This window comes from Coptis chinensis, chromosome 5, assembly GCF_015680905.1.
Source record: "Coptis chinensis isolate HL-2020 chromosome 5, ASM1568090v1, whole genome shotgun sequence".
NCBI classification, from domain to species: domain Eukaryota; kingdom Viridiplantae; phylum Streptophyta; class Magnoliopsida; order Ranunculales; family Ranunculaceae; genus Coptis; species Coptis chinensis.
In genome coordinates this window covers 81,372,137-81,400,069 of record NC_141460.1, presented here as the reverse complement: position 1 = coordinate 81,400,069, position 27,933 = coordinate 81,372,137, and the positions used below count along the sequence as shown (strand labels likewise).

At 37.9% G+C, this 27,933-nt stretch overlaps 2 protein-coding genes across 3 annotated transcripts; both read right to left on the bottom strand.

Moving 5' to 3' along the window:
- Positions 1-247: 247 nt before the first annotated feature.
- On the bottom strand, positions 248-7,318 carry LOC147499263 (sugar transporter ERD6-like 7). Its single transcript, XM_086561094.1, is given in 19 exon segments — positions 248-581; positions 910-1,024; positions 1,122-1,181; positions 1,268-1,321; positions 1,405-1,464; positions 1,549-1,611; positions 1,688-1,731; positions 2,045-2,129; positions 2,748-2,828; positions 2,919-2,995; positions 2,998-3,010; positions 3,097-3,161; positions 3,263-3,349; positions 3,438-3,492; positions 3,668-3,733; positions 5,933-5,992; positions 6,103-6,192; positions 6,813-6,875; positions 6,959-7,318. Coding segments are annotated over 19 exon segments (1,449 nt in total). The 5' UTR covers positions 7,151-7,318; the 3' UTR covers positions 248-462.
- Positions 7,319-15,730: 8,412 nt separating this feature from the next.
- Positions 15,731-23,765, bottom strand: LOC147499262 (scopoletin 8-hydroxylase-like). Of its 2 annotated transcripts, none has more exons than XM_086561095.1 (3): positions 23,130-23,765; positions 16,943-17,065; positions 15,731-16,580 (listed from the first exon to the last, which is right to left on the bottom strand). In XM_086561095.1, the coding sequence occupies exons 1-3, from the start codon at positions 23,621-23,623 to the stop codon at positions 16,316-16,318; spliced, it is 882 nt and encodes a 293-aa protein (XP_086417221.1). In that variant the 5' UTR covers positions 23,624-23,765; the 3' UTR covers positions 15,731-16,315. The 2 variants fall into 2 exon arrangements, with proteins under 2 accessions (XP_086417221.1, XP_086417222.1); XM_086561096.1 differs by having other exon boundaries at positions 15,731-16,567.
- Positions 23,766-27,933: the final 4,168 nt, after the last annotated feature.

Sequence of the window (27,933 nt, the reverse complement as noted above, 5' to 3'; positions counted from 1 at the left end):
ACTTGAGGAGTCGTGGTCCTGGTTTATCAATACCAGCAAACAATCTTTGAGAAATTTAACTGTCAAATAGTCAGACCTGGACAAAGAAACATGTTAAGTTAGACAGCTTTGAGAGGGAAGTGGACATCGATAGCTTATCTAACTTGTGGTCAATTCAATACGGATTCTTAAATTTTTTGTTGGACCAGAGTTAAATGTTTTGCTTGTTGTTTTGTTTTTTTAATTTTATTGTTGAACCACAATGCAATGTCTTAACAAGCATTCTACTTCATTGAACTACATATCACATTGTAATGTTGCTACATCTGATTCTTCAGAATGAAGTTTTACAATCACTCTTGCAATGCTTAATCGGAATTTACCCTTTGGAGCACAAAAACAATGGTAATGCTATCTACTTTGGAATGACACATGTTCTTGGAAATCGTTGATGCTCTTTTCCTCTTGGTAATTTGGTATCCATTATGATTTGTTAATTGCAGCCTGAATTTGTTCCAGAGTTCGTCCTTTTGTTTCAGGTACTAAAATAGCGATGAATACTATTGCCAGGGCATTAACTACAGCGTAAATGATGAAGGTACCTGAAGACCGCAAAATTGATTGTAAGTCCAGTTAATCTTGTAGTTAACTGACATTGAAATACTCACAAGTCATAACAATATCTTTCAAACTAACTGTAGTTTCTAGTAAAAATTTATTTTGCTACAACATATCTAAGCTCAGATACTACTAGCTATCTTTAGTTATTTAATTTTCACTAAAATTTCTTTTTAAATATAAAAGGGTGTCAGTGTTAGTGCAAGAACGATGCTTGTTAGCTTTTTTTTTCTATGTTATTAACTGAATAAATTCACACTGATACATACTGATTTTTAGATGAAGAGAGGATATAGGATATAAACTCATTACCATAAGAACTCCAGCTCATGAGATAGTTGAAAGTAAAGGAACAGAGCCATGATCCAAACCAGTTGACTAATGTTGCTAGACTTCCAGCAGCTCCCTTAACATTTATTGGGAATATCTGGAACAATTAACAGTAGAGGTCATAGATCTGGTTGAACATTACATTGGTAGAGATCTGATATATGAGAACAACATGTTACAAAAATTATAGTTACCTCAGACATTACAACCCAAGGAACTGCTCCCATTCCTATTGAGAATGAACCTATGTAGACCTGATGAGTTCAGAGAAGGTTTTGAGTGTACTATTAAGTTGACTAGTGGAAAGCGAGCTTATCTAGAAATAGTATAGTTCGATTACCAGTATGCCAGTCGCGGCAAGAGCAGGGACTGCTTCAAGTGATAACTCATGGCTCTGTTGCACATAATTAAGATGCATTATATTAGGGATCTCAAAGGCAAAAAAGTTAAAAACATAAATAACTTTAGCACCAGCACCTTCAAATAGAATGAAAGAGCAGCTATCAAACAGCCAACGACCAACCCTGTTCCAGAAGTCTACAAGTGCAAAACATCAGGCCTTATATTCATCAAAGAGTGATATTTTAAAGTTCTGAGCTAGAGGCTATTACTACCACGTACCAAAAGAAGGACTCGTCTTCCAGCTCTATCGATTAAACTTGCACCAATTGCAGTTACTACGACCTGTAAAGCAGTATTATACGTACAGCAACTTTGAAGATAAAGAATGATACGGATATTTCAAGGAAGAGTAAAGTACCTGAAGACAGGCATAGGTTATCGTTCCAATATTTGAAGGAAACCCTGTGAAAAGGAATAAGCATGTACAGTAAACTATTTCAAATAAAACTCAGGTGCTTGGTAAGTTGGTTATCTTCGTAATAAAACTTAAAGCAATTGTTTGGAAAACATGTCTACTGGTTGCGCCTCTAGCGATGGAATTTATAAAGGATTGATAAAACCGTGCAGTAATGGGCATTATGTCTGAATATCTGCTTTGAAATTACTGGAACAGGTCAGCAGCAAAACAGGGGTTTTCAAAACAGGTTTGATTATTCTCATGAAGTAAGGGATCTACTAATAACAAAGTTCAGGAGGTATATAACTATATACTTACCTGCAGAAGCAAAAATTTCGCTCGTATAGAAACAGATTCCATTTATTCCTCCAAATTGTTGGCAAACCATCAATCCAACTCCAATCTGATCATCAAAGAGTACTTTCAAATTTAAAAACTAAATCATAATAAGAAATGATAATGGAGTATTAGGAATCTGGCTTGCTGTTTTGAAGTCCAAGAGTTCTAGTAATATATAGAATGTATAGGAGTGCAAGTCTATTAGAGTCTGTCGGTAAATACAAGTTGTAGACTTGTAAGCGAAGTCGATGGAAGCTAAGTAGATTTTTTTTAGCTCATTGTCCTGTTTTTACAAAAGTTGCAGATTGTGTTTGGTACCGTCCATGATATAACAGTGAATATACGCTTCTGGTTTAGTATTTCTGTATTTGGCTGATGAATATAAGAGAAACTAATATGCTGCGCTTCATCAGCCAGTCCGGCTATGAAGCACTAAGGAGTAACAGGATATGAAAAAACGACAGCATTGAGGTATTGGGAGCAGACAGGAAGACACACAATTGAAACAAATAAATGTATTCAGAATAGCACATCGACCTCAATGGAGGAACACGTGTCGAATCAAAGAGTTTTGAGAAGGCTTTAGTGTTGATATTGATGGTGATTTACGTACTGTGTAAAACCTCAGCACTTTAAATGATAACAAGTGAAACATACTTTGTCAGACAAGACGGATACTTACCATTACTGAACGCAAGTATCTCCTTTGAAACAAATCCAGCATTCCAGATTTTGGGAGGCGTTCAAGTGTATCTATATAATCCTGCCAATCAACATGTTAGTTAGAACAACTTCAAACTTGTCTTCTAAGATTCTTATATTCTTAAAATAACCCAGTAGAGTTGAGAAGAACTTGGATTTCAGCTGCTTCCACAGTAATATCAGCATCCTTTCCACGGAGCTTCTGTAGTGCCACTTCAAACTCCTTGAGCGTCCAATTTTTGCCTACAAACTCAGTAAATGACATTTTGTCATTCTCATCATTCCATTATCTTATAAAATAAAAATCTCATCCAGACATTTGCCCGTACCAGCCATCTTGGAGATTCTGGAATGAAAAATAGACCAACAAGCAGAATAATGCATGGGATCAATCCTGCAAGCAGACTCCACTATTTAGTATTGCTGCTATATACAGAAACTTTTCAAGATAACTTGTTTCACAAGTATGATGTTAGCTACATTTTGCTATCTCACCAATTAGAGCCAGAGTCCTCCATTGTAGAACCGTCCCTATTATAAATGACAAAGACACTCCTGAGCATATCATGAGCTGTAGAAGAGGTAATAGGCATGTACATGTCATCATATACTTTTTCCTGCCAATAAAGCGTGATTATACATTCATTTATGTAATATAAACCTGATTGAGTCGTCAGGCCTCCTCGAAGATTTTTAGGTGCTATTTCAGCAATGAACACAGGTACCTGTTTATGTTGAAGAGTTTTTGAGTGATCTGGAGATATGTAAGTATCACAAAGTTTTGAGGTTGGTGGTGTTGCTCAATCAGTTCATTCTTTTCTAATGTTACTTGAAGCAGTTACATTGGGCGAATAATAAATTTGAACTGAACCAATCAATTGAAAAAAATATAGAGCTTACCACATAAGAAAAGACTCCCATTCCGTATCCGGTAGCAAGTCTTCCAATGTCGAGTGCTAGGGTTCCCTTTGTAAGAGTAAGAACATGGAGATATGTCAGGACATATGTGAGGAGATGACAGAACTTGCTTAAAAGTAAATGCAGATATCGAGTTACAAGCTTGCCAAATGACCTTCCTTTTTAAATGCTAATATTAGGGTTTGCAAATTGGGAGAGGTGTTGACATATATGAGCCTCTAATATATTAATAGAATTCACCCTTCACATAAGTTCGAAATTGTTCGAGCTTATGGAGAAATTGGTAATTTAACATGGTATCAGAGTCACTGGTTTCTGAGAGGTCTCGGGTTCAACTCCTACCAGGTGAAGATGTCCAGTCCTTCTACAGATTTTTCCATTTTCAAGGCTATCTTAGTGGCTACAGGAAGATACAAAACAATCCTGGAAACATCTTTATACCATTGAGTTTTTATTTTCTTTTTTGAATAGATTTTTGCACTCCGTGCTGATGACAAAAGATGCATAGGCATATATGTTCGAGGAATTACTAACAGCTTGTAACCTCCCCTATGACCTGTGCTACGTCTATCTAAATGACTCCAAACTACACGTTCTTTGCTTTCGTGATGCTTAACTATACAACAGCCAACTTAAGAGTTGAGACACCACACTTGAAGAAACAATAAAGAATCTGCCAAAGGTACTCCACCCAGATTGGTCACTTCACCCTGCACTACTTTCACTTTTCCTTCAGTCTCATCCAGTGCAATCTGAGCCATAATCAGATGACTATGGGATGCATCCAAAGCTGCCACAGCTGCCTTAGCTGCCTCCACAGCTGCATCCCGAGCTGCTTCAGCTGCATCAAGTTCTGCATGGAGTGAATGCACATATGCATCATACTGGGCCTTCACTCTAATCAGAGGAGCACTCAATTCAACCAGCCAACATTGAACTTCACATTTTCAGCAGACACCAAAGACTGCTCCCATTTCTTCCAACAATGATCAGACACCCTAGTACCCTACCTCTTGACAGGATGATCTCCACCACTGTCTGCATCAACCTCTTCACCTAGCTAGCCTTCACAACTCAGTCTCCCAAAAAAGAATCAGAAACCAATGATCCGATCCATGTATCTCAGAAAGCTGGTTGTATAGTGCAAGATTCTTTTGGACAAGAAAAAACCATCAATTTCAACCTTCTCCTTGTCAGTTGAGGCTATGGATTACAGGATCAAATGTAGTTGAATGGGACAGCAGACCGGTTACACATTCCACTGTGCCAAAGGCAGAAGTGCTTTGACAGGTACTCCATTCTCCTCAATCTTCTGTTTATCAGCACTAGTCCCAGCAACATTCCCACTTTCCTCTCGCTTAATAGAATCCATGGCTTGCTCACCACCAATAACTTCAGTACTTACTCATCCTTTATTAGGAGGCAACACACTCACATCCTTAAATATAATATCAATTGCAAAATAAAATGGAAGACAACAGCAAACGGCAAGCCCGGCAACAGCAGAAGAAACGACAAAGAAGACGCCATATGCCAGACGAACAATACAAAGCCAGTAAAGTTGAGGTGATCCATGAGTTAAGTCTGGGCTGCCAGCGTGCCCAGTACAATCCAATTATCCACCTACTGAGCAACAACATCGTGTTTGCAGATGCCAGATGTTTGGCAACACTTCTTGTTTGCTCCACAGCCTGTTGAAACCCACGGAGATAATCACCACAGGCGTCGCTCATATCTTCCTGGTTACAAGTCATGCTACTACCATTTTCTTCCCGTGGGTGGGTCACTCGTAAATAGATGAAAAACGAAATGGAAAGCAGACACGAAGGTCCACGACATCAAAGGAACAGAAAAGACTTTTTCCCCACTTCTGATCATAGATATCTTCAAACCTAGAACTGCCAGCATCACAAACCCCATATTCCAAACTATATCCAGAAACTGAAATCGCTTCAGCTTCACCAATTGTCTTTTTTTTCTCTCTTCCCATGGCTGCACTTCTTTTTTCACTACTCTTTTCCTCGCCGAGATACATGATGGTTCCGTTATCATCAAAATGCTACTCACACTAACAGCAAACCAGATAATGGCGTTCATAATCAGATACCCCCCTCTTCTAATCTAAGGCCTAATCCTTAAACTCAAATATTTAGGTAACCGACTCCAAAAACTAATATAATGTTAAACATAATATAGCATTATTTTGTAATGTACTAAAGAAGTCATTAAAGAAGAAGTTCAGCTAACCTTTGCAAAGTATATGGAAAGCCATCCTGCAACGCAAAAAGTAAATGCCGTTCTCAATGCCTGCTTCCATTCCAACAAAAAACAAAGGAATAATTATCTCATAAACACAAAATTTCCATCTACGCTAGTGATGAGGAACTTGAATACATTAGATCTATTTTTTTTCTTACCCCTTTCCGACCAACGAAATCAGCTATAGGTCCGCTTGTGATTGCACCAATCATTGCACCAATTGGCAATAGGGAACCAAACACTGAATACTGCAAAACAAGAAAACATAAATAAATTGAGAAAAAGTTTAATGCGTTTTATAACATGTGCTTTCACCAAAAAAAAATTCTGGTGCTGTCATTCCTAAATCATCATAAGTATTGTCTTATTACCACTCTGGGGTCAGAAACAGGAATCCTATTTCTTGGTTTTAACTAAAGCTATTTCCCTGTTAAGGCATATGCTCGTTTGCAATTTCCCATTATACATGGTTAGATTATATCCATTCTGTTTAATCCTTATAACCATTTATTGTATTCAATCTACACCAAGTTCGCCTAATTTCAGCTGAGTAGTGACTCTAGACCAGGACTTATTGTAGTCCATATTTCACTTTAATCAATATGATCGACAAATTCTGTCCTCCATTTCGAAGTCTGACTAAACCAGATTATTCCCACTAGAAACTTTCGCTTGTTCCTTATACTCGGAATTCAGACCTTCGGAGCATATTTTCCATAATCAGATCGAATTCACCTAGTTCTGTTACAATTACAAAACTAGGCCAGTGCTACCACATATTTAATAAAGACACAAAAAAGATACCTGAATTCCATTACCACAATCAGTAGTCATAAAAACTTTACATTATCAAGTGAAAGATACTGACCTCTCCTAAAGAAAGATTGAGATCACCCCTGATTGCAGCTTGAGTAGGCGACGAATAACCAGCCTACAAAACTTATGAAACTCAGCTCACAGAAAAACAATATAACAACAACAGATGCAAACTTATAACTGAGACTGATAACATACACAGGATCCAAATGCAAAAGACCCCCACACAACAACAAAAGTACTCAAGTAAACCATCCAGTCACTTCCTTTACTTTCTTTTTCAATCCCATCTTCTTCATGTGGTTCAATCTTTCTTTCTTGAATAAGTGGTTCTCTTATTTCTGCTTCTAACCTGTTGTCACCTTGTTCAACATCTTTATCGGCAGCCATGACTATGTACTTATTGCTTCGTATGTAAAATTTGCACAAGAAGATATGTGATATGATATATCAGAAATGAATCAAGGACTTCTGCATGCGAAGACAGGAAGAAAGAGATGGCTCATTTTACGTTCTTCCTGTTTTATATTGTTGTGTTTTTGAGAGAAAATAGTACGTGTCACTGTGGAATCATTACAACAGACTAACAGAATGAGCCAACCAGTCATTTGTGCACGTGAGAATAATGGTATTTTACTAATTTTGTCCTTATAAAGTATGAATTCCACATGGATTTCTTTTGAATCTTTGTCCTTTTTATGTAAACACATGTTCATTAGGAATCAGAATCAAATCGTATCGTATGTTACTATGTTTTTTCTAAGCAGGACTATGATTTTTCCATATTAATCTAAGAAAAATGATTCAGATAAGACTAAATTTATGTCGTGGAATCTAGAAAAAAATTCGTGTGTATGACTGTATGAGGATATGGATGATATAATTAGCACATGATTTGTTCTAATCACAAGTTTTTTTTTTTTTTTTTTTTTTGACGAGTAATCACAAGTTGATGCTTGAAAGATTAGCATGTGCTTAAGATTACGGCATAGATGTCCTTGTCATTTATATAGAGTACGTAGTTGATTTTGCCTGGTGTTTCAATTCTTTATTGATGGATTATTATTACATACATGTGCATTATGTTACCTTGGGTGGGATTTGTTTCGTAAAGCCTTAAACCCGGGAGAGATCGAAAAGATGTTGGTGAACAAACTTGACATACATAACAAAGTTGATCTAGTAAATTGTTCACTAATTCAGTAATGTTAGTAAGATTAGCTATATAGCACTAATTCACTGCAGTATAATGCAGCATGCAAGTATTGCCGTCCACAATTTTGCGTCTGTTCGTCTGGATGATTTATCAAGGTGGTACGGCGGGTAGTAGGAGTGTAGGACCACAACTAACAAGAAGAAAAATCAAAGATGGTCGGACTAATTCGACATTCCAACCAAGTGAAATAGAGATGTGTGGGGTCTGACAGGCCCTCATCCTATGGTTCCAATTCTCTCTTGTTGTTATAACTTGGGTCGTATTCAAGTATTCAACTTTCTCAAAAAAAAAAAGAAAAAAGAAAAAGGTGACCCCATAAGATCTTCTCTCCTATTTTCACCTTTTACTTTTCCCTCGTCGCTACGTTGCTTTGAAACTTAATTTTGTCACTCTCTCAAACATCAGATTACATCTCCTCTAATTGTGCCTAATCTCCGGTTTTTAAGATAACGCAGAAGGCAGTGCGAAGCCGATTTGTTCCGTACGGCACAAGCATACTTTAGTTTTACAACAAAAATACTTAAACACGCAACAATATTTTTGTTTGTACTTGAACACACAACAATACTATATATTTTTTTTGGTAGGCCACAACAGTACTATATTGATACATCAAGACATCTTCAAATTTACTAATTTTTTCTAAAAATGATTTATATTATGAGGAGACTGTCTCTACTAACAATCAGCTTCATTGTTTTTCATAGTAGAGTTTTTTTAGAATTCGTATAAGTGGAGCTCATATAACAGGCAGGTTCATAGAAATACAACATACTAATATTTTAATAAAGTAGTCCTCCTTAGTCCTTATCAAATCTATTAACACTACTAAAGGGCTGTCATTTAATTACCGTGTTCTCATAGCGCCACGTCATCTTAACAAAAATTAAGAGAGAAATTCGCAAATTTTTTTTAGTAATAGCCGCAAAGTGTACCATTTCACTCACTCTCTATTAAATCGTACCGTTTTGCTCACTCTCTGTTTTCTTCCCTCGCAAAACATTATATTAAAAACTGCAAAGCGTACCGTTTCACTCACTCTCTATTTCCTTCCCCGAGCGTTGCAACACTTGAGTAGAAACTACTCGATCCCTCACTGATTTCTAATATGTTATTTTTTCCTTCCCCTTAATTTTCATTTACATCCATACACAGACTCTATAAAAAAAAAAGTGTGTTCAGTCATTCTATCACCCAAAGCTTACGATTATTTGTGATATATCCTTATTTATTAATATTAATTTTGTTCAGGCACAAATGAATGAATATTGTTACCAGGGAGGAGGCGAGAAAGTCGAGATTCCTTCGTCGAAGGATTCTTCAGCAGAGATACAACAAGCGGAATATTGAGTGTCTATGTAATCGACATTTAAATAAAAGATCCCGACCGATTTCTAAACGTTCTCGCTTAAGGTTTGTTCACATTCACGCATTGTTGTTGAGGATGGCACAACTACAACAACCACAAGCCGGACACATGGTTTACCTTTGTTGCAAATGATGAAGTTAAAATGATGAAGTTAATGTGAGCCATGAAGCAGTCTAATGGATGTTCACATATTAGTGAAAGAGGCACAGTTATGATGAATGGGTTATGTTCTTTCTTTAGTTATGGAGTTATGTATAGGTAACATAGATATGACTTTAATTTTTACTTTCATTATATGCCATCTGTTGGAAACGCATTATTTGGGACCAATGGATCAAATCTGCCATCATTGTGGAGCATTTGCCTGGTATGAAGAAAGGAACCAGAAGTCGAAACGTCCACCTTGTCTATCTTTTTCGATTTGTTGCCAAGCGGGAAAATTCTAGTTACCTTTACTAAAAGACCCACCTCACTTTTTGGGTCAACTTTTAGAATATGGCGGGGGGAGAAGTACGCAGGAATTCAAGAGGAATATTTGCGCTTACAATATGATGTTTGCTTTTACATCAATGGGTGGGGAGGTTGATAGGAAGATAAATAAAGGCCCGGGACCCTATGCCTTTCGGCTTAAAGGTCATAATTATCATAGGCTTGGTACTTTACTACCAAGCGAAGGATATAAACCCAAGTTCGCACAGTTATACATCCATGATATGCATAATGAGGTACAAAACAGGTTGAATTCACTCAGAAAAGATGACAGGGAGGGCAACTTGGATCCTGAAATTGTTAAAGGTCTTATAAAGGTATTAAATGACAATAATCATCTTGCACGAACTTTTAGAATGGCACGAGACAGGTTTCAACAATGTCATTTTTTAGATGTTAGGCTGTGGATTATTGGAAGTCGTAGTAGGGATGCAAGGCAATATAACTGTTCAACTTTAAATGCCGAGGTTGCCGCTATTATGGTGGGCAACGGTTTGGAACACAACGACGGACGGATATTATTGTTGATAGAAAGGATACCGGATTAAAAAGAATAAGTGTTTTGTATCCAAGTTTTATGGCTATGCAATATCCCATTCTTGTTTCCTTATGGGGAGGATGGGTTTATAGTCAAAATCCCTTATCGTGACACCGGTGGAAGAAGGACTACCAAAGCGTCAAAGGTCAAGATGAGAGAATTCTATGCATATAGGATTTGAGAGAGGTTTGAAGAAGGTCGGACATTGATTCGTGGAGGTCGTTTGTTTTAACAAAGATGTTGTAGATGCTTATGCTTGCATTGAAGAAGATCGCTTATTTTGGTATAGAGATAATCAATCCAAAGTCGAGAAAGAAGCGAGCTATCTGATGGACTAATGGATGCAGGTTGTTGTTGAGACACACTACAACCGCTTTTGTTGGGAAGAGAATTGCCTTACCTTCAACATTTCTGGTGGTCCACGATATAAGATATAGAATTATCGGGATGCCATTGCCATTTGTAGGTGGGCGGGCACACCGAGATCTTTTATTACGTTTTTACGCAATCCAAATTGGCGTGAAATAAAAGAGGGGTTGAAACGTATAGCGGACGTATAAGGAAGAGGATAAGCCGGATGTTGTTGCTTGCGTTTACAAGATGGCTGGATGCACTTATGAAAGACTTAAAGAAGGGTCAGCGCTTTGGTCGGGTTCTTGGTATATCATAGATTCTCTTATATATATCTTTTTTTCTACACTCGCGACTTTTAAGGTACCATACTATATTAAATGTATAATTTCCCCCCCAGCCGTATATACGCGGTAGAATTTCAGAAGAGGGGATTGCCGCTTGCGCACATCCTATTGTTTCTTCATCGTGATGGCACATCCTATTGTTTCTTCATCGTGATGATAAACCAACTACCATTGCCGATGTTGATAAAATAATTTCAGCAGAACTACCTGATAAGATAACTGATCCAGTAGGATATGAACATGTTGTTCAGTTCATGATGCATGGGCCATGTGGATTATTGAAGAGTGATGCACCTTGCACGGTAAAAGGAAAATGTACTAAGCATTTTCCAAAGAAATTTTGCAATGAAACTTCTTTTGATGATGCCGGTTTTGTTGCGTATAAAAGAAAAGACGATTTAAGAACAACTACAAAGAGTGGGATTCAGTTGAACAACGGTTTCGTAGTGCCCTATAATAGAGACTTGGTCATAAAGTTTGATGCTCATATCAATGTAGAAATCTGCAACCGGGGGTGAAATATTTATTCAAGTACATAAACAAAGGCAGTGATAGGGCTACAGTTGTGGTTGAAGAGAATTTGTCTAATGTCAAACCAGCGAAACAATCTACCATTCAAGAAGTGGATGAAATCAAAACTTATCTTGATTGTAGATATGTATCTGCTCACAAAGCATGTTGGCGAATATTTAATTTCCCAATTCAGTTCGTGGAACCGGGTGTGAGAGAGACTTTCCTACCATTTAGAAGGTGAACATATGGTTATCTTCCATGATAAAGACCACACAGTTGATGTAGTCACAAGGCCAAATGTCGAGAAAACTATGTTTACAGAGTGGATGTATACAAACTCTTTATATGAAGATGCTAGGAACTCAATTATGTCGAATTTCCAATTAAATAGGTTTGGCACAAGGATGAAAAAATATGGACAAGAAGGAAAAGTGGAAGAAAAATTGGAAGATTATATTATGCTCATCCAACATTTGGAGAAAGATTTTATCTTCGTTTGCTATTAAATGTTGTTAGAATATCTTACATCTCCAGTTAGGATTCGCCAGCAGCCAGCTATTACTAACGAGTACTCTGTCTATCTTCGCCAAAATCCGCTTCTTCCCTATTTGCCTATTACACCAGGAGAAGCTATGACCCAGAGTGGTCGTGTCCAAAATAGAATTATTGTTTATGAAATCCACAAACTCATTCATTGCTCTTTGGTTCAGGTACCTTCCACTTTTTTTCTCAGTTCTTGTGGTAATGGAGTCGAAGTCTCCAATTGCGATCCAAGAAGTGTTTAGTGCACCAATAACCCCAAGTTCTTCATATAAGGCTCTTCTTTGTATGTAGAAACATTTGGCATGGACAAAAGATATGAAATGCTGATTCATATTCATAGTGATATATCTTGGTCATTAATGGCAACCACATTCACCGCCAAGTCGTTCTTCCAAAAACCCCCGGATATTGCCTTGCTTTTGCTATCCGAGTGGTTATGAGCAAAAATATTATTGTAGCTCTTGTTAGTCAGCCATGAAGGAGTAATAGCGAGTGGGAGCTATAACAGGTTCCGCCAAACCAATCATGTCCGGCTTGTAATTACAGATGATTTTTTCTAAGTATAACTTAGGAGATGTTCTTCTCATTCCATGAATGTTCCAAAATAGGACATTCGGTCATTGATTATGTTGAGTTATTTTTCCTCTCCCCTTGTAGATGGAGGAAAAGTACTCTGTAACATCCATTCATGGGCTTATGCTTTTTCTTTGCTATGGTCTACTATGGTTCTTCACCAACCCTCTTCATTCTCATCATCCGCAAAATCAGCCCGGTTGACCGATCTCGAGAGAATTAGCCTTATTTATTAATTTGGACATTTTCCATCTCCAGGAGGAATGAATGGTTGGCTCATCATGTCGTCGATGTAGATGAATAGGAGTCTAATCCTCGACTATTCGAACCATCATTTGTAATGCTCTTATCGGGGAGGAGATGTTAAGTTAGTAGCTTTTGGTCCAAATCTTCTCCCCATTTGACAACCGGATCCTCTCAGAAAAGAATTTGCCTCAACAGTCTCTTCATGGGTAAAGTTAGACACTATGTTGGGGAATGCCCATAATGCCGGAGGGGAAGCGAAAAATCTCACCTATAGGAGGAGTATTCAATACTTGTAAACCCGACGACCTCTTCAAGATTTGATAAAAAATTGGGCACTATGTTAGTTGGAAGTTCTTTTTGAAGTAGCTGGCGGAGGAATCCCCGCGACTTTAGATAAAAACGGTGTTGCCGCCAAGTAAAGAACCTTAGTCCCATTTTTGCTAGAGTTGCAATCCCTCTTGCCACAAAGAGCTCTTCCAGAGAGGCCTGGTCTCGCGGACAATCCCATATCAGCCACCTCGCCTTCTGCCGCTTGGGGTTTATCTCATGTTCCACTACTAAATTCTCATTCGCCAACCAACCGATCATTCGCTACTTTTGTATGCGATCCACACCCTCTCCGTAGGAGTATTCTCATTCGCCATCTAAAGAGAGTTTCTCGGCACCCACCTCGGAGAAATATTCACCTGCTGTGATATGCTCTTTCAGTCCACACCCTCCGAAGAAAATTTTGTCGCAATGATATCTTCAAGCGCACCTATTGAAGAAAAAATTTCTCAGAAGTGGAAAAACGCCTACTTTCCCCGCGGTAAACTCGGAGATTTCTATCTTTGGAATGTGTTCCGGTCCTCATGAACAGCCACAAGTTGGTCATTATCCTCAATAGTGTGTATCTCGGCCCACTTCAAGCCCCTCAAACCGATTATGTGTTATGCGAACTTCTTTGGGCTTGTTAGAGTTTTTCGCCCTCCACAAGGACTCCCCTTGCTTCTTGGACTCTCTTGTGTTCTTTTTCTTTCGTGATTGTTTTTTCATTATCACTTCCAAGGGGAGTGGCATCCACTACAACCTCTTTATCCTTGTTTCCCTTGTCTTTGTTATGTTGCATATCATTTCTAAGCCTCCTACATTCTGTTACCAAATGTTCCACAATTTTGCAATGTGTGCATATTTTTGGTAGTTTGCCCACCTCGATTTGTTTGCTAGAAGTTGGTATACTTCATTCCGACATAGATTTGATTCAAAATCAGTTCGGAGAGGTCCATGTCAACCAAAATGTTGGCATAGTATCCATACTCTCTATTGAGGGTTTTCTCATCGATTTGCATAGGGTACCCCACTCCCCGAGCAATGGACATCAGTGCCTCTGGCTCCCAATATTCTTGACCGAGGCCAAGCAATCTAATCCAAACCAAGCCATGAGATTGCTTTTGGCTGTCGAGATTGAAGTTTGTAGTCCATTGGCTTATTCTCATAGGCATTTTATCATAGTCCTATGATCCTTTTTCGCTTCGCACTCTGTTTAGATCATCTTAGAGATCAAAAGCGGAGAAAAAAAACCTTTTCCAATGGGAGTAATAAGCCATTCTCTTGTTGGTTTCCAAATTTGTGAGGCAATGGCTCTAACTCTCCAAAGAACACTTTTTGCTAATCAATTTTCTCCCACCAAAAAGTGTTTGCAAAACAACAAACCCTTTTCGTAAGCTTTCTCGGGATAGTGATTCTTTGGGTATTCTCCCATATTTTCGGGGATTGGGAGTTCCTAGAATTCCACCGGTTGCCGAAGTTGATGTTTTGCGGCATCCGCGTATGAAACTCTCAGAGTTTCTGCTTGAGCTGCGTCAGCGCCATTCTTGGTGTGGGTTGACAGATTATGTTGTGGCAGTGTGTCTGTCAACATCTAATTGGGCTTCTCGAATTCGTAAAGGTCCATGGATGTAAACCTTTTCAAAACACGCACTGTGTATCAGTGTGGAATTTAACCTGAAAGGCTTTGGAACCTGGGAAAAGAGAGAGTGGAGAAGCAATTCCGAATCCAAGCTTTTAGAACTCACACTGTTATCAGTGGAGGATTTGACCCAAAAGCATTGGAGGAACACCAGCCTTCCAGAACTCTCACTGTTAAGCAGTGGAGGAATTTACCTAAAAAGGAAGGTAGTATGAAGATGAAGAGGATAAGTTTGTTTGGAAAAACTTGTTTTTAACTAAAAGCAACAAAATGGAGGAGTATTGAAACATTGAAATAGCTTAAGCTATCTCGCACCCAATCGCCCCACTAATGGTGCCCCACTAATGATTATTAAACACATAATTAACCAAAATGTTATGTCTCTATGGGAAAGTATTACAGTTTTGAGTGTTTATCAGGGGTTCCTGGAAAGTCGGCTATCATATAATGTAGAGATAAAGATTTTTCATTACTCATCTCTGTTAGTGGTGGGCAAGATTGGGAACTTTACTCACACATGGCAGGAAACCAAATTTGATGCTAATGGTGCAACTAAAAGAGGAGCCACCTTTAATGAACGAGAGTTAATTTGGAGCTTTCATGACTTACTATAGGTTTGAGAAAGAAATACTTGGTTGTAATTGTCATGTCCATTAATAATTGTAACACTTTTCCTCTAGATCATTTAATAAAACTAATCTTACTTGTGTGCAAAAAAATATGTTGCACGCATCTACACCCCTTAGCAAAAAAATTTGCACCAAATGATCCTATGAGTTTGTTGTTAGTATCATCTAGATAGATTATGTAATTATATTTTTTCCCCCTCAACAAATATTCTAAATTGACCTTGTTCTTATAATCTTGATTAGAAAGCACTGAGGAGATGCTTATTTATAAGAAAACTTTATTACATATAGGGTTGTTATTAGGGTTAACTAGTATTACCACCATCACCCCACTAGATGACCCAATTAGGATTCCCCCCTCCACTAGATGGGAAATTAGGGTCTCCCCCCCCCCCCCCACCCTTAAACACACGGTCAACTTGGTTTGATTGTTAATTTTTAAGTCAAATAACTGAAAATGAGACAACTGCCCCCACCTAAGTAAAATTAAACATTTCTTCTTGAAAACAATGAGGGCCATTTATGTCATTTTCAATTGCTTGACTTGAAAGTTAACAGTCAATCCAAGTTGACCGTGTGTTTAGGGGGAAGACCCTAATTTCCCATCTAGGGGTTCCTAATTGGGTCATCTAGTGGGGGGTAATACTAGTTAACCCTTGTTATTATGCTAGAACGAAGAAGATGGTAGTACAAGATCCAAATACAGAGGATCATAACTGTACATAATGGAAGACTCTGAACAAACACAAAGGGGACCTTATTCCATTGCTAGGTACAAAGCCCAGCTTAAGCCTCAAGGTTGAGTGATCTTTGCAAAGTCCAGATACTTCTTGCCATAGTGAAATTCCCCATAGAAATTGTTCTTGTACTCCCCAAACAAGCATTCTTTGTACTCGGTCCCTCCGTCCTTGTCAACTGCTTCGGGAAGTGGTCCTATTTTCACCTCTGGTCTTGGTCCCAGGAACAATGGTATGGATACTCTTGAATGTGTACTCGTTGTTCGAACTCGGTGTTCTGCACTCTTGTATCTTCCATTGCTTAGTATCTGCAAGACAAGACTTAATAACGTAAATTAGATCAAGTCTATGTACATAAATCAATACACATATCAAAACCCTTTGAAAGCAAATCCATTGTCCACATGCACTAAATATTGAGGACCGCCTAGGTTGTGATATTATCATTCCCACCTGCAATGTATCACCAATGTTGATAACTAATGCGCCATCAATAGGTGGGATTTCTATCCACTCTCCCTTCTTCCCAGTATTTCCGTTGTCTTCTACTTTGATAGATAAACCACCAACACCATCTTGTAGTAATACAGTTAGTGTGCCTATATCTGAAAGTGTCTAGTAGCACCAATTGTTAACTTTCACGGGAAGCGGGGCAAGTTGGATAAAAGTTCATATTCACCAACCTTAGCCCCATGTATGCATCAGCCATTGAGGTATCCATTGTCACTCCAAGACCCTTCATTAAAACTTCCAATATCGTTTTTGCTATCTTGGTTGATGCATGTAGGTACTTAAGAGCCACCCCCCTGCACAATATTTGTAGTTTCAGTATACTTAAGATGAGATAAGATATTGACAAATATTTGTAGTTTCAATATACTTAAGATGAGATAAGATATTGACAAATAGATGTGTGGTCCAACATATTGATAGTTGGAAAAGATGAATTTATGGGCATCCAAATATGGAAAAATTCACATAATGGGCAACATTGTTTTTTATATATCTTTTGTTGAAATCTCGATATATATAGCGATATATTATGTTATATCACGATATTTTGTACTATGGTAGAGATTAGTGTTGTTTGGTGGGAGAACCTATGAATCTTGAGAAAATAATACTACACCCACTAACCATTGGAGAAAGAACTGTTAGGTCCCTCACCTCGTGAAGTATTGGAAACTGGTTTCGTTTTGGAAACCAATTGGAGTTGCCTATTAGACTTGGGGTTCTAATTCTTTTAGGAAACCAAATTGGAACTTGGGAGTCTATAAATACTCTCATATGTTAGTATAACATAGAAGTGAGAGAAAACCAATTTTAAGAGCAACCAAAATTGAGAGAAAGCCCTTGCAAAGAGATAAAGCTTGTAAGAAAAGAGATTTGTAGAAGAGAGATCTAGTAAGTGTTGGAGAGACTTATGAGGAGTGATTATAATCTTCCTTCCCAATCTTATAAAGGATTTGCTCTTGTGGATTAGGTATCATTGGCCGAACCACGTTACATCTTGTGTTGTGGTATATTTTACTTTCTTTGCATTATTATTACTTATTTGTGATAGTTGTTGATTGCTTAGAGAGTTGGGCTTGCTAAATTGGTTGTAGTGAAAGTTTAGATTTTTCGATTAGAATATAGAGTGTTCATTCAAGCTATCTTAGGGGATCGATAGGTATCATTTTCCCCAACAAGTGGTATCATAGCCGTGGTTAGATTAATCACAAAGATAGTTATCCAAATCTTGCTCGAAAGGTGTTTGATAAAATTCCTGAGAGGAGGTTTGAGTTAAAATAGCTTGTTGAGATGAACCATTCTGTAAACACTCACATGACTAGTCTGAATAGAGATAACTACACTATTTGGAAAACCAGGATGGAAGACTTTCTCTATTGCAAGGACTTGGCACAACTCATTGAGAATGGAGGAGTAAAACCAGATGCAATAGCGGTGGCTGAATGGAGCAAGCTTAATAGAAAAACAATTGAGTACATTCGACAGTGGATTGATGACAGTGTCTTCCACCATGTATCCCAAGAGACTACCGCTTTTTTCTTGTGGAAGAAACTCGAAGACCTCTATGAGAGGAAGTCAGCTGGAAACAAGGTACTTATCATTAAAAAGTTTGCTAACACGAGGTACAAAAAAGGTTCCTCAATGTCTGAGCATCTTAATGAAGTACAAAATACCATCAATCAGTTGCAGTTGACAAAGATTGATATGGGTGACGAAGTTGAGGCTTTGTTACTATTAAACTCTTTACCCGACAATTGGGAAACTTTAGCAGTTTCTTTTGGCGGAGCCGCTAAGGATGGAATAATTACTATAGAGATGGCTACCGGGGCATTGTTGAATAAGGAAACAAGAAGGGGTTCATGAAGCAGCTCCTCTCACTCAGAGATCCTTGTCACAGAGAAGTGGGGAAGAGGTAAGAGCAGAAAACCATCTCATTCTAAAGATGATGATGAAGCAAATCTAGGGGTAAAGCTAGAACTCCTAAGACAGGATAGACAATGTTACTATTGTGCCACCGGCGGTCACTTCCAGGTATGAGTGTAGAATCTTGAAGAGAGATGAGAAGAATAACCGCGGTACATGAAGACATGGTAAAGAGGAACAAAAACGGGCGAGATACTACCGCACTAGTAGACGATGGTCTAGTGGGAATTGTGTCAGATTGTAATGAGTGCTGTGTTAGCACCTCAAGTTAGGATACAGAGTGGGTGATAAAAATGGGGGCATCCTATCACCCTCACCCCCCCTGAGAGGATTCTTCACTACCTACAGCTGTGGTGAATTTGGTGAGGTAAAGATAGGTAACAGTGGCGTCTCAAAGATAATAGGCATTGGGGATGTTCATATAAAAACCAATGTTGGCTACACCTTGACACTCAAGGATGTAAGACATGTCCCTGACATCCGGCTAAGCCTAATTTCCGCTGGGAAGTTAAATGATGATGACTTTTAAAACTCGTTTGGTAATGGGGTATGAAAACTGAGTAGAGGTTCCATTGTAGTAGCCAAAGGGAAGAAAACTTGCTCGCTTTACAAGATACAGGCTATAGTTTGTGTAAAGCAGAGTTGAATGCGGCACAAGAAGAAGCTTCCTCCAAACTATGGCATAAGAGATTGTGTCATATGGAAGAAAAAGGCATAGAAGTTCTTGCCAAGCAAAAGGCCTTGCCAAACATAAAAGGTACGTATTTAAATAGATGCACTCATTATTTGGTTGGAAAGCAACACAAGGTGTCTTTCTAAAGATTCTCTTCTCATAGAAATGAGAATGTCCTTAAGCTAGTACACATAGATTTATGTGGTCCTATGAAAGTGATGTCCCACGGGGGAGTTTTGTACTTCTTGACTTTCATTGATGATGCGTCAAGAAAGATATAGGCATATAGTCTTAAGACCAAAGATGAGGTTCTCAGTGTGTTCAAGACTTTCTATAGCATGGTGGAAAGAGAGACAGGGAAGCATTTGAAGTGTATTCGCTCAGATAATGGGGGTGAGTACAATAGGCCGTTTGAAGAGTATTGCAAGAGTCATGGGATTCGTCATGAGCAAACCGTTTCCAATACACTGCAACACAATGGTCTAGTCGAGAGGATAAACCGGACCATTGCAGAAAGAATGAGATGCATGTTGTCTCACTCTAAGTTATCAAGGAGTTATCGCGTAAAAGCAATGTGCACAGCCGTACATGTGATCAACCTATCACCTTTGAAGCCTCTGAATAGTGATTATCTAGAGAAAGTATGGTCAAGCAGAAATGTTGATTATGGATACTTGAGGGTATTTGGGTGCAGGGCATTTGTTCATATTCCCAAGGATGAGCAATCCAAGTTTGATGACAAGCCAAGAAGTGCATTTTTCTGGGTTATGAAGATGAGAAGTTTGGCTACAAACTTTATGATCCGATCAACAAGAAGGTAATCCGAAGTCGAGATGTTGTGTTTTTAGAAGACCAAACCATAGCAGACTTTGAGAATGGTGAGAAGCTAGAAGCTTTCACAAATGATCTTGTTGACTTAAATCTAGAAGTTCCTGCTGTGGAACGTGTAGAAGGCATTGAGAATGCAGAGAACCATGGGTTTGAAGCTCATGATGATGATCCTATTGCTTATGATGGGATAGAACCTATTGATGTAGAAGATACAGATGAAGTGCATGAACCACCACCTGAGCAAGCAGAAGTGCATCCTCCTAAGCCATAAGAAGATAGGGTAAGGAGATCCGACAGAGAGAGACAAGCTTCCACCAGGTATCCACCACATACGTATGTTTTACTATCTGATGGTGGATAACCTATGTACTATCAAGAGGCTCTTGAAGGTACAGATAATGAGAAGTGGTTGAAGCCCATGCACGATTAAATGGATTATTTGCATAAGAATCACACTTATGAGTTAGTTGAAAACCGAAAAGAAGAAAAAAGTTCTAAAAATAAGTGGATCTTCAAAGTCAAGCATGAGGAGAATAATCCACATCCACGCAAGATAGAGCTCACCTTGTTGCGGAAGAGATTCAATCAAAGGGAAAGGTATTGGCTTTGATAAAATTTTTCTCTCACGTAGTTAAGATGACTTCTATTAGGTCAGACTTGGGTCCGACCGTAAGAATGAACCTAGAGGTTGAGCAACTAGATGTCAAGACACTTTTCTTCATGAAGATCTTGAAAAAGATGTCTATATGGACCGATCGAGAGGGGTTTGAGGTCAAAGGCAAAGAGCACTTTGGTATGCAATTTGAAAAAGAGCTTGTATGGGTTGAAAGCGAAGCAGAGATAGTGGTACATAAAGTTTGATTCATTTATGGTGGAGCATGGCTACATAAAGTTCGCTTCTGACCATTGTGTGTTTGTTCAGAAATTTCTAGATGGGGATTTCATAGTGCTCTTGTTGTATGTGGATGATATATTGATAGTTGGCCAGAACATCAATAAGATATCCAAGCTAAAGAAAGACTTGAGTAAGTCCTTTGAGATGAAGAATTTGGGTTAAGCAAAGCAGATACTTGGGATGCGGATCACTCGTGACAGAAAGAGTGGGAAGTTGTGGCTTTAACAAGAAAACTACATTGAAAAGGTGTTGAAGAGATTCAACATGGATAAAACGATGCCAGTCAGTTGTCCGCTTGGTGGCCAGTTCCGCATGACCAAAAGTATGTGTCCAAAGGGTGAGCATGAGCAGAATGAAATGGAAAAGATTTCTTATGCATCCGCAATAGGCAGCTTAATGTATGCAATGGTGTGTATAAAACTGGGTATTGCTTTCGTTGTTGGTGTTGTAAGCCGAATTCTGTCAAATCTGGATAAAGAGCATTGGGAAGGTGTTAAGTGGATATTGAGATATCTCAAGGGCACTTCCAAGGCATGTTTGTATTTTGGTGGGAGTAAAATCTTGCTTGAAGGCTACACAGATGCAGACATGGCAGGTGATGTTGACTCGATGAAGTCTACTTCCGGTTATCTGTTTACATTTGCAGGGGGATCAGTTTCTTGGCAATCGAAGTTACAAAAAATGTGTTGCCTCTGCACTACGAAGTTTGAAAGTATATTGCAGCCAATCGAAGTGTTATAAAGAGATGATATGGATGAAGAGGTTCTTCAATGAACTAGGGCTAAAGCGTAAACAATTTGTAGTTCGTGTAGTGATCGTGAGCACCATCCAGGTTGAACAAGAATCCAAGTTTTCATTCTAGATCTAAACACATATGTATGCGTTATCATTGGATTAGAGAAGTTCGAGAGAAGAGAAGCGGCATGCATAGAAGATCCATACTGACAAAAGAATGGGTCGGATATGATGACCAAGGTTTTGCCCAAAGGCAAGTTCGATGCTTGTTGTGCTACCGCCGGATTGGTGGCACACTCCTCCCACTGATTTGGGAATGCGTGGAAGTATTATCCCTCATGGTTCGGGAGGGGGAGATTGTTCAGTCCCTTACCTCGTGAAGTATTGGAAACTAGTTTCGTTTTGGAAACCAATTGGAGTTGCCTATTGGACTTGGGGTTCTAATTTTTTTAGGAAACAAAATTGGAACTTGGGAGTCTATAAATATTTTCATATGTTAGTATAACACAGAAGTGAGAGAAAACCAATTTTGAGAGCAGCCAAAATTGAGAGAAAACCCTTGCAAAGAGATAAAGCTTATAAGGAGAGAGATTTGTAGAAGAGAGATCTTGTAAATGTTGGAGAGACTTGTGAAGAGTGATTGTAATCTTTATTCCCAATCTTATAAAGGATTTGCTCTTGTGGATTAGGTATCATTGGTTGAACCACATTATATCTTGTGTTGTGGTATGTTTTACTTTCTTTGCATTATTATTACTTGTTTGTGATAGTTGTTAATTGCTTAAAGAATTGGACTTGCTAAATTGGTTGTAGTGAAAGTTTAGATTTTTCGATTGCAGTATAGAATGTTCATTCAAGCTATCTTAGAGGGGATCGATTGATATTGTTTTCCCCAACAAGAACAACGTTAATATTCACAGAACAATCTACTAATGTATATCTATTTATTTGTGCGATTCAACCTAGTAACCCGATCCCCTTGCCGAGTCTAATAACATTGACTTAAAAACATTTTGTAAATAAAGTATAATGATATATATTTAAGAAAATAGAAAATTTTCATTCTATTACCTAATTTGAACGGCAACATACGTAATCCCAAATTGTTAAAATTGGAAACCACATTGGCCAAAGTGTTGAAAGAAAATTTAGAAAATTTGTTGCCCATTGTATTGAATTTTGGCTATGCCCAGAAAATCATTTTTCCTTTAATATAGTTAATAGTTAGACTAATAAACCAATCTAAAATTATATATAATTATTAACTCATAAAAAGGATGTGCTTCTTAATAAAGCTTACTTGCACTGGTCTGGCCAGTGTTTAAGAGCATCATCATCACTGGTATAAATCATGCTAACATAGTCCCTCCACTGCAGTACTTTCTCTTTCTCTGGCAAAAAGCTTGTGCCATATTTGACCAATGGACTTGGGCTTACCCCATTCAGATACACTGACTTCTTATCTGGAGGTTGGTTGAAGAACTGATGCGCAGCATCCTTGAGCTCCTCAAGTAATTGGATAGACAAACCATGGTTCACCACTTGAAAGAATCCAAGAGTTTCAGCGGACTTCACAAGTGTCTCCACCACTTGATCATGTTTGGCGCCGTCAAGCTCAGAAAGATCGATCAGTGGGAGTGACACGACATGCGAGTCCATATTTTTCTTGTTGATTCGCTCATGTTCAGGTTGAATAAATCGATCTGGGACCTCTGATAGTCCCGAATCGATCATGCCTTTCACGCCATTTCCTTTTTTGACTACAAAGTCGAACAGCTCTATAGGCAGTGCCATTGAGTTTTTCGTTTGTCTTGTGAACTAATATCTAATCTAACTCCTGTAGAATGTTGAGTGATTTTTTTCTCCCAGAGTTCTTTCCTCCAAGAGCTCCAAGCGAATTAGGTACAAAAAAGTCGTATCAATAGTTCCACTAAAAAAGTCACCATCGAAAGGGAATCTACAGAAAACACGTTGGAATACAAATAAAAAATTGGTCAAACGTCTTCGTCCAAAAACAAATATTTCTCTCATAAAAATACTCCCAAAGGCATTTTAAATTTACTGACAGAGGTAAATAATTGGGTTTATTAGCTTTTGCCCCATTTTATATGAAATTAGCATTTGGCTCTTGTAAGTTTGTTTATCCCTTTTTGGCCCCAATTCCGTTAATTGACAGGGTCAATTTAACTTCAACCTAAGTTTTGCTCCTCATACTTTCTAAATACCCTAAATACCCCTTATATGTGACTATTTTTTGAAACCAAAATATAATTTACACTTGTCTAAATCTTAAGGTTAACATCCAACGATTGTTGATAACTAGCCCTTGAAGCTTTGAATGTTGCTCCCAAAGTCTATTAATAAAGGAGGAGTTAAAAACCTAAAAGTTTTGTTGAAAGAGGGATAAAAACAAAAATATATTCAAATAGAATGACTTTTTTTAAATATATTTAAATCCCACAATCCAACATACCTCCATAATATTCACTTTGCATAATAGAGCTCTAATTGGACAAAACCCCCAATTTGTTACACGTAATAGAATCAATTTATGTTCAATATGCAAAATAGACCCTAATTTGATGGAAGCCCCAATTTGTTACATGTAATTGGGGCTAATTTTATGTACATTATGCACAATATAATCCTAGTTTGACAAAAATCCCAATTTATATGGCATAATTTTGGCTAATTTATGCTCAACTTTACAAATAAACTGTAATTGGAAAAAGAAAAAAAACCCCCCCAAATTTTGCAAGTAATCCCAAACCCTAATTATTAGGGTAATTGTTAATTAGTAGTTTAAGTACCTTAATTTTAAACTAACACCTTCTCATGATATGTAAAAACTAACATCCAAACCGTTGATTTTTTTCTTTTAATTAGATACTTACCACATGGTCATTTAAATTGCATGAAATCAACTAAAACAAAATTGTAATGGAATTTAGGATCGAAATAAAACAAAACTGGTATTTATGAATTTCACATACAAGTCACGTGAAGGGTAAAAATGCCATTTTGAAAATATGATACGATGTAGTTAAAGTTGACCTATTCAACTAATGTAAAACTGGGCAAAAAAAACGAATAAATCAACTTAAAAGAGCCAAACGCTAATATCCATATATAAAGGGGCCAAAAGCTAAATAACCCTAAATAATTTATGTTGTTCTTAGCAATTCCAACTAGTATTATTGAGGTGAAAGTATATACCCAAAATTTGTCAAAGTTCCAAGCTACCATTTGAATGAGCACGTGGAAACTTTGTTTGCACTTTCAGAATAAGTTTGTGGACAAGCAACTGTTTGCTGTCCACAAGACCTCAGCTTCTGATTGGTGGAGTGGCTGCCCAAAAAAATTGTATTACTGCCCAAAAACACTGTTAAACTGACCGAAAATGGATTTAACCAATAGAAATCTGCTGTTTGTGGACAAGTCTGTCCACAAATTCGGACTCTTGCACTTTTAGTCCAAATATCTTTTTGGTCAAGCAACGAGCCTACTTCAATTTGTTGTAGATTTCCTATAGAATTTCCAATAGGCAATAGTGTCATTTTTTAAAAGGTGGTTTGATTAGTAACAATGCATATTTCGATATCAACTATGATGTAGGATCGACCAAACCCTGTAACTGCCATTTATTTATGTATGTAATGCTCCATTTTTACACCTTCGGCTTCATATTGGTATCCCTGTTCTCGCTCCTTCCTATTCAAGTATTCAACTTATGTGTCCGGGATTTTTGGTGAGTGATGCACCAAGCAGTCTAGGTTATTCGGCTATGTAATCCATCCCTTCCCATTAGATTGTGCAGGAATGCAAGATACATTCACATCACTGAAGTGGAAATTTATCTAGCAATGGTTCAAGGTATCAAGTACGGACTCAACTTGCTTAAGTATGTATAATTTTTTGAGACTTTAATTCTCTTCCATTTTTTGTTATGTATGGTATATATTATTGTAAATGTCTAAATTTACACTAAGGATTAATACTTAGTTCTTAGCTCTTAAGTTCGGATAATAACGAGGGGATGGTTTGGTGTGGTGTTAATGATTGTTCTTCATAAGTAAGAAGATGTCTATGTATCTAGCACTGTGTTAGTGAGATTGGAATCAAGTCACACATAGATCTGAATGGTGACTTTTATAATCATTGAGAGTGAGTATCGGGTGTGACAACATGTACTGATATGTAGAGATGTGCGGTCGAGATGGATGACAGGTGCCTGTGAGAGACACGTGGATAGCAGTTGTAGGTCTATCTGAGTTAGCATAAAATGTAATGATGGTGTTCTCCGTAATGATGGTATATGGCTGTAATGGTGCATCTATTACGGCGGGAAAGGGGCTTAAGGATAAGCTAGTAATGATGACAATAGTATGTGATGATGTCACGAGATTAAGTCGAGTGACGAGTCACTGATCTGCTGAGTATGTAAGTGTTCCAATATGGTGAGTGCGATGGGCATTTGTATGTCTGGGGATCGCATTATGCTAAAGGATTTATCGTGCGTGCACATCACCTGACTGATGGGATGTCCCTTAGAGCAAGTCCAATGGAGAGTTACTAAATTGGGCTACTAAAAGGTGTCACATAGGTCTTTTTTTTTTGCCCAACCAAATTTGGCACCCCAAAATAAAAAACCAATCCGCTAAATGATGCGGACGACATAGTTTCGCCATCCGTCATTATTTTGTAACTTAAGTTGAATTTTTTTTTGAATGGAAGACAGATTTTACCGTCCGTCGAAATTTAATACCGGACGCGAGAAAACTATGCCGCCCATCTCCTAACTTATTATAAGAAATTGCTAGCGAAGGTCTTAACTTTGGGTTTGGGTTTTAACTCCTTCCAAATTTAAGACCCTTTTAACTGATCTATTAGAATGATATTTTTGTGGTTTTGGGTGCTATATTTGTCTTTAGCAGTCCATATAGCCCCCATTGGACTTACTCTTACAATTATTACACCTTGGATGTTTCAAAAATAATTAGAATGAAAAGTTAAAAACGATTTACCTCTCACACTCTGTCTAATATGTCATACGTTGTCGACATATTACATTACATTACATCGAAATTATTCCTACATTTTAAATGTCATACGTGTGGACGAATTATTTCATTTGTTGATCGATTACTAATGGTTGCAATTAAAGAGGTATATCTCAGACGATTATATGCCACGTGGCATAGAGTACTAATTTTCTGATACATCAAATGATGAAATGAAAGCATATCCCAATTTTATGAAAACTCATAATTGTGAAAGGTACGAATACTCCAGGTTTTTTGACAAGTTCATTTGACGCTTGCCTTAGAAATGGAATAACTGGGTTGTCTAGTGCTTCGCTTCCCTCTGTATCTCAGTTGTAGCCTGTAGGTGCATAATTGAACTTATATACTTGATATATCAATTATTTCACATCTTCACCTGCTCAAAAAACATGGAACTTCTCTGGTTTGTATGCCCTTTAACTTTTGCAGGGATTCTCACTTGGGTTGTTGCCCACAAAAACTCTTACAAGCATAACAGGTTGTTCAATAAGGTGAGTTTGATGTGGCCCATATATATCTTTACCTTTTGAAAATGTCGTTTTCCATGTCTTTGTAAGGATCATCCTTGATTTAACTAGTAGTAGTTTGCTAGAGTAATAATTATTATTTGAACGACTGAACCTATCATTGTTCAGTATGTTCGGTATGGAATAAAAATACCAAGTCAAAGTTAAAGTAATGGATCATGGATTGGAAAAACAGTTTTTCCTGATCCACTAACTTGTTGTGCACTTCTGCCATTGGAAAAAGTTGTTCAGCCGATTGATAAGTGCTCCAAACGGTGTACCCTCAATAATACCCTTGTTAGTCCAATTTGTAAGTTAGTTTTGTATGGAGGGTATAAAATGGAGACTAAAAGAGATAAAGCCCAACTCACGGTGGGTGGTGGGTAATGGCAAATGTATCAATCTATGGAGGGATAATTGGTTGGGTAATTTTTCACTTAAGCAAGTGTTAAGCTGTACTTAAAAGATGCACTGCTAAAGTCAGTCAGTCATTTGCTAGTGAAGGGCCAGTACTATTTTATATACAAATATAACG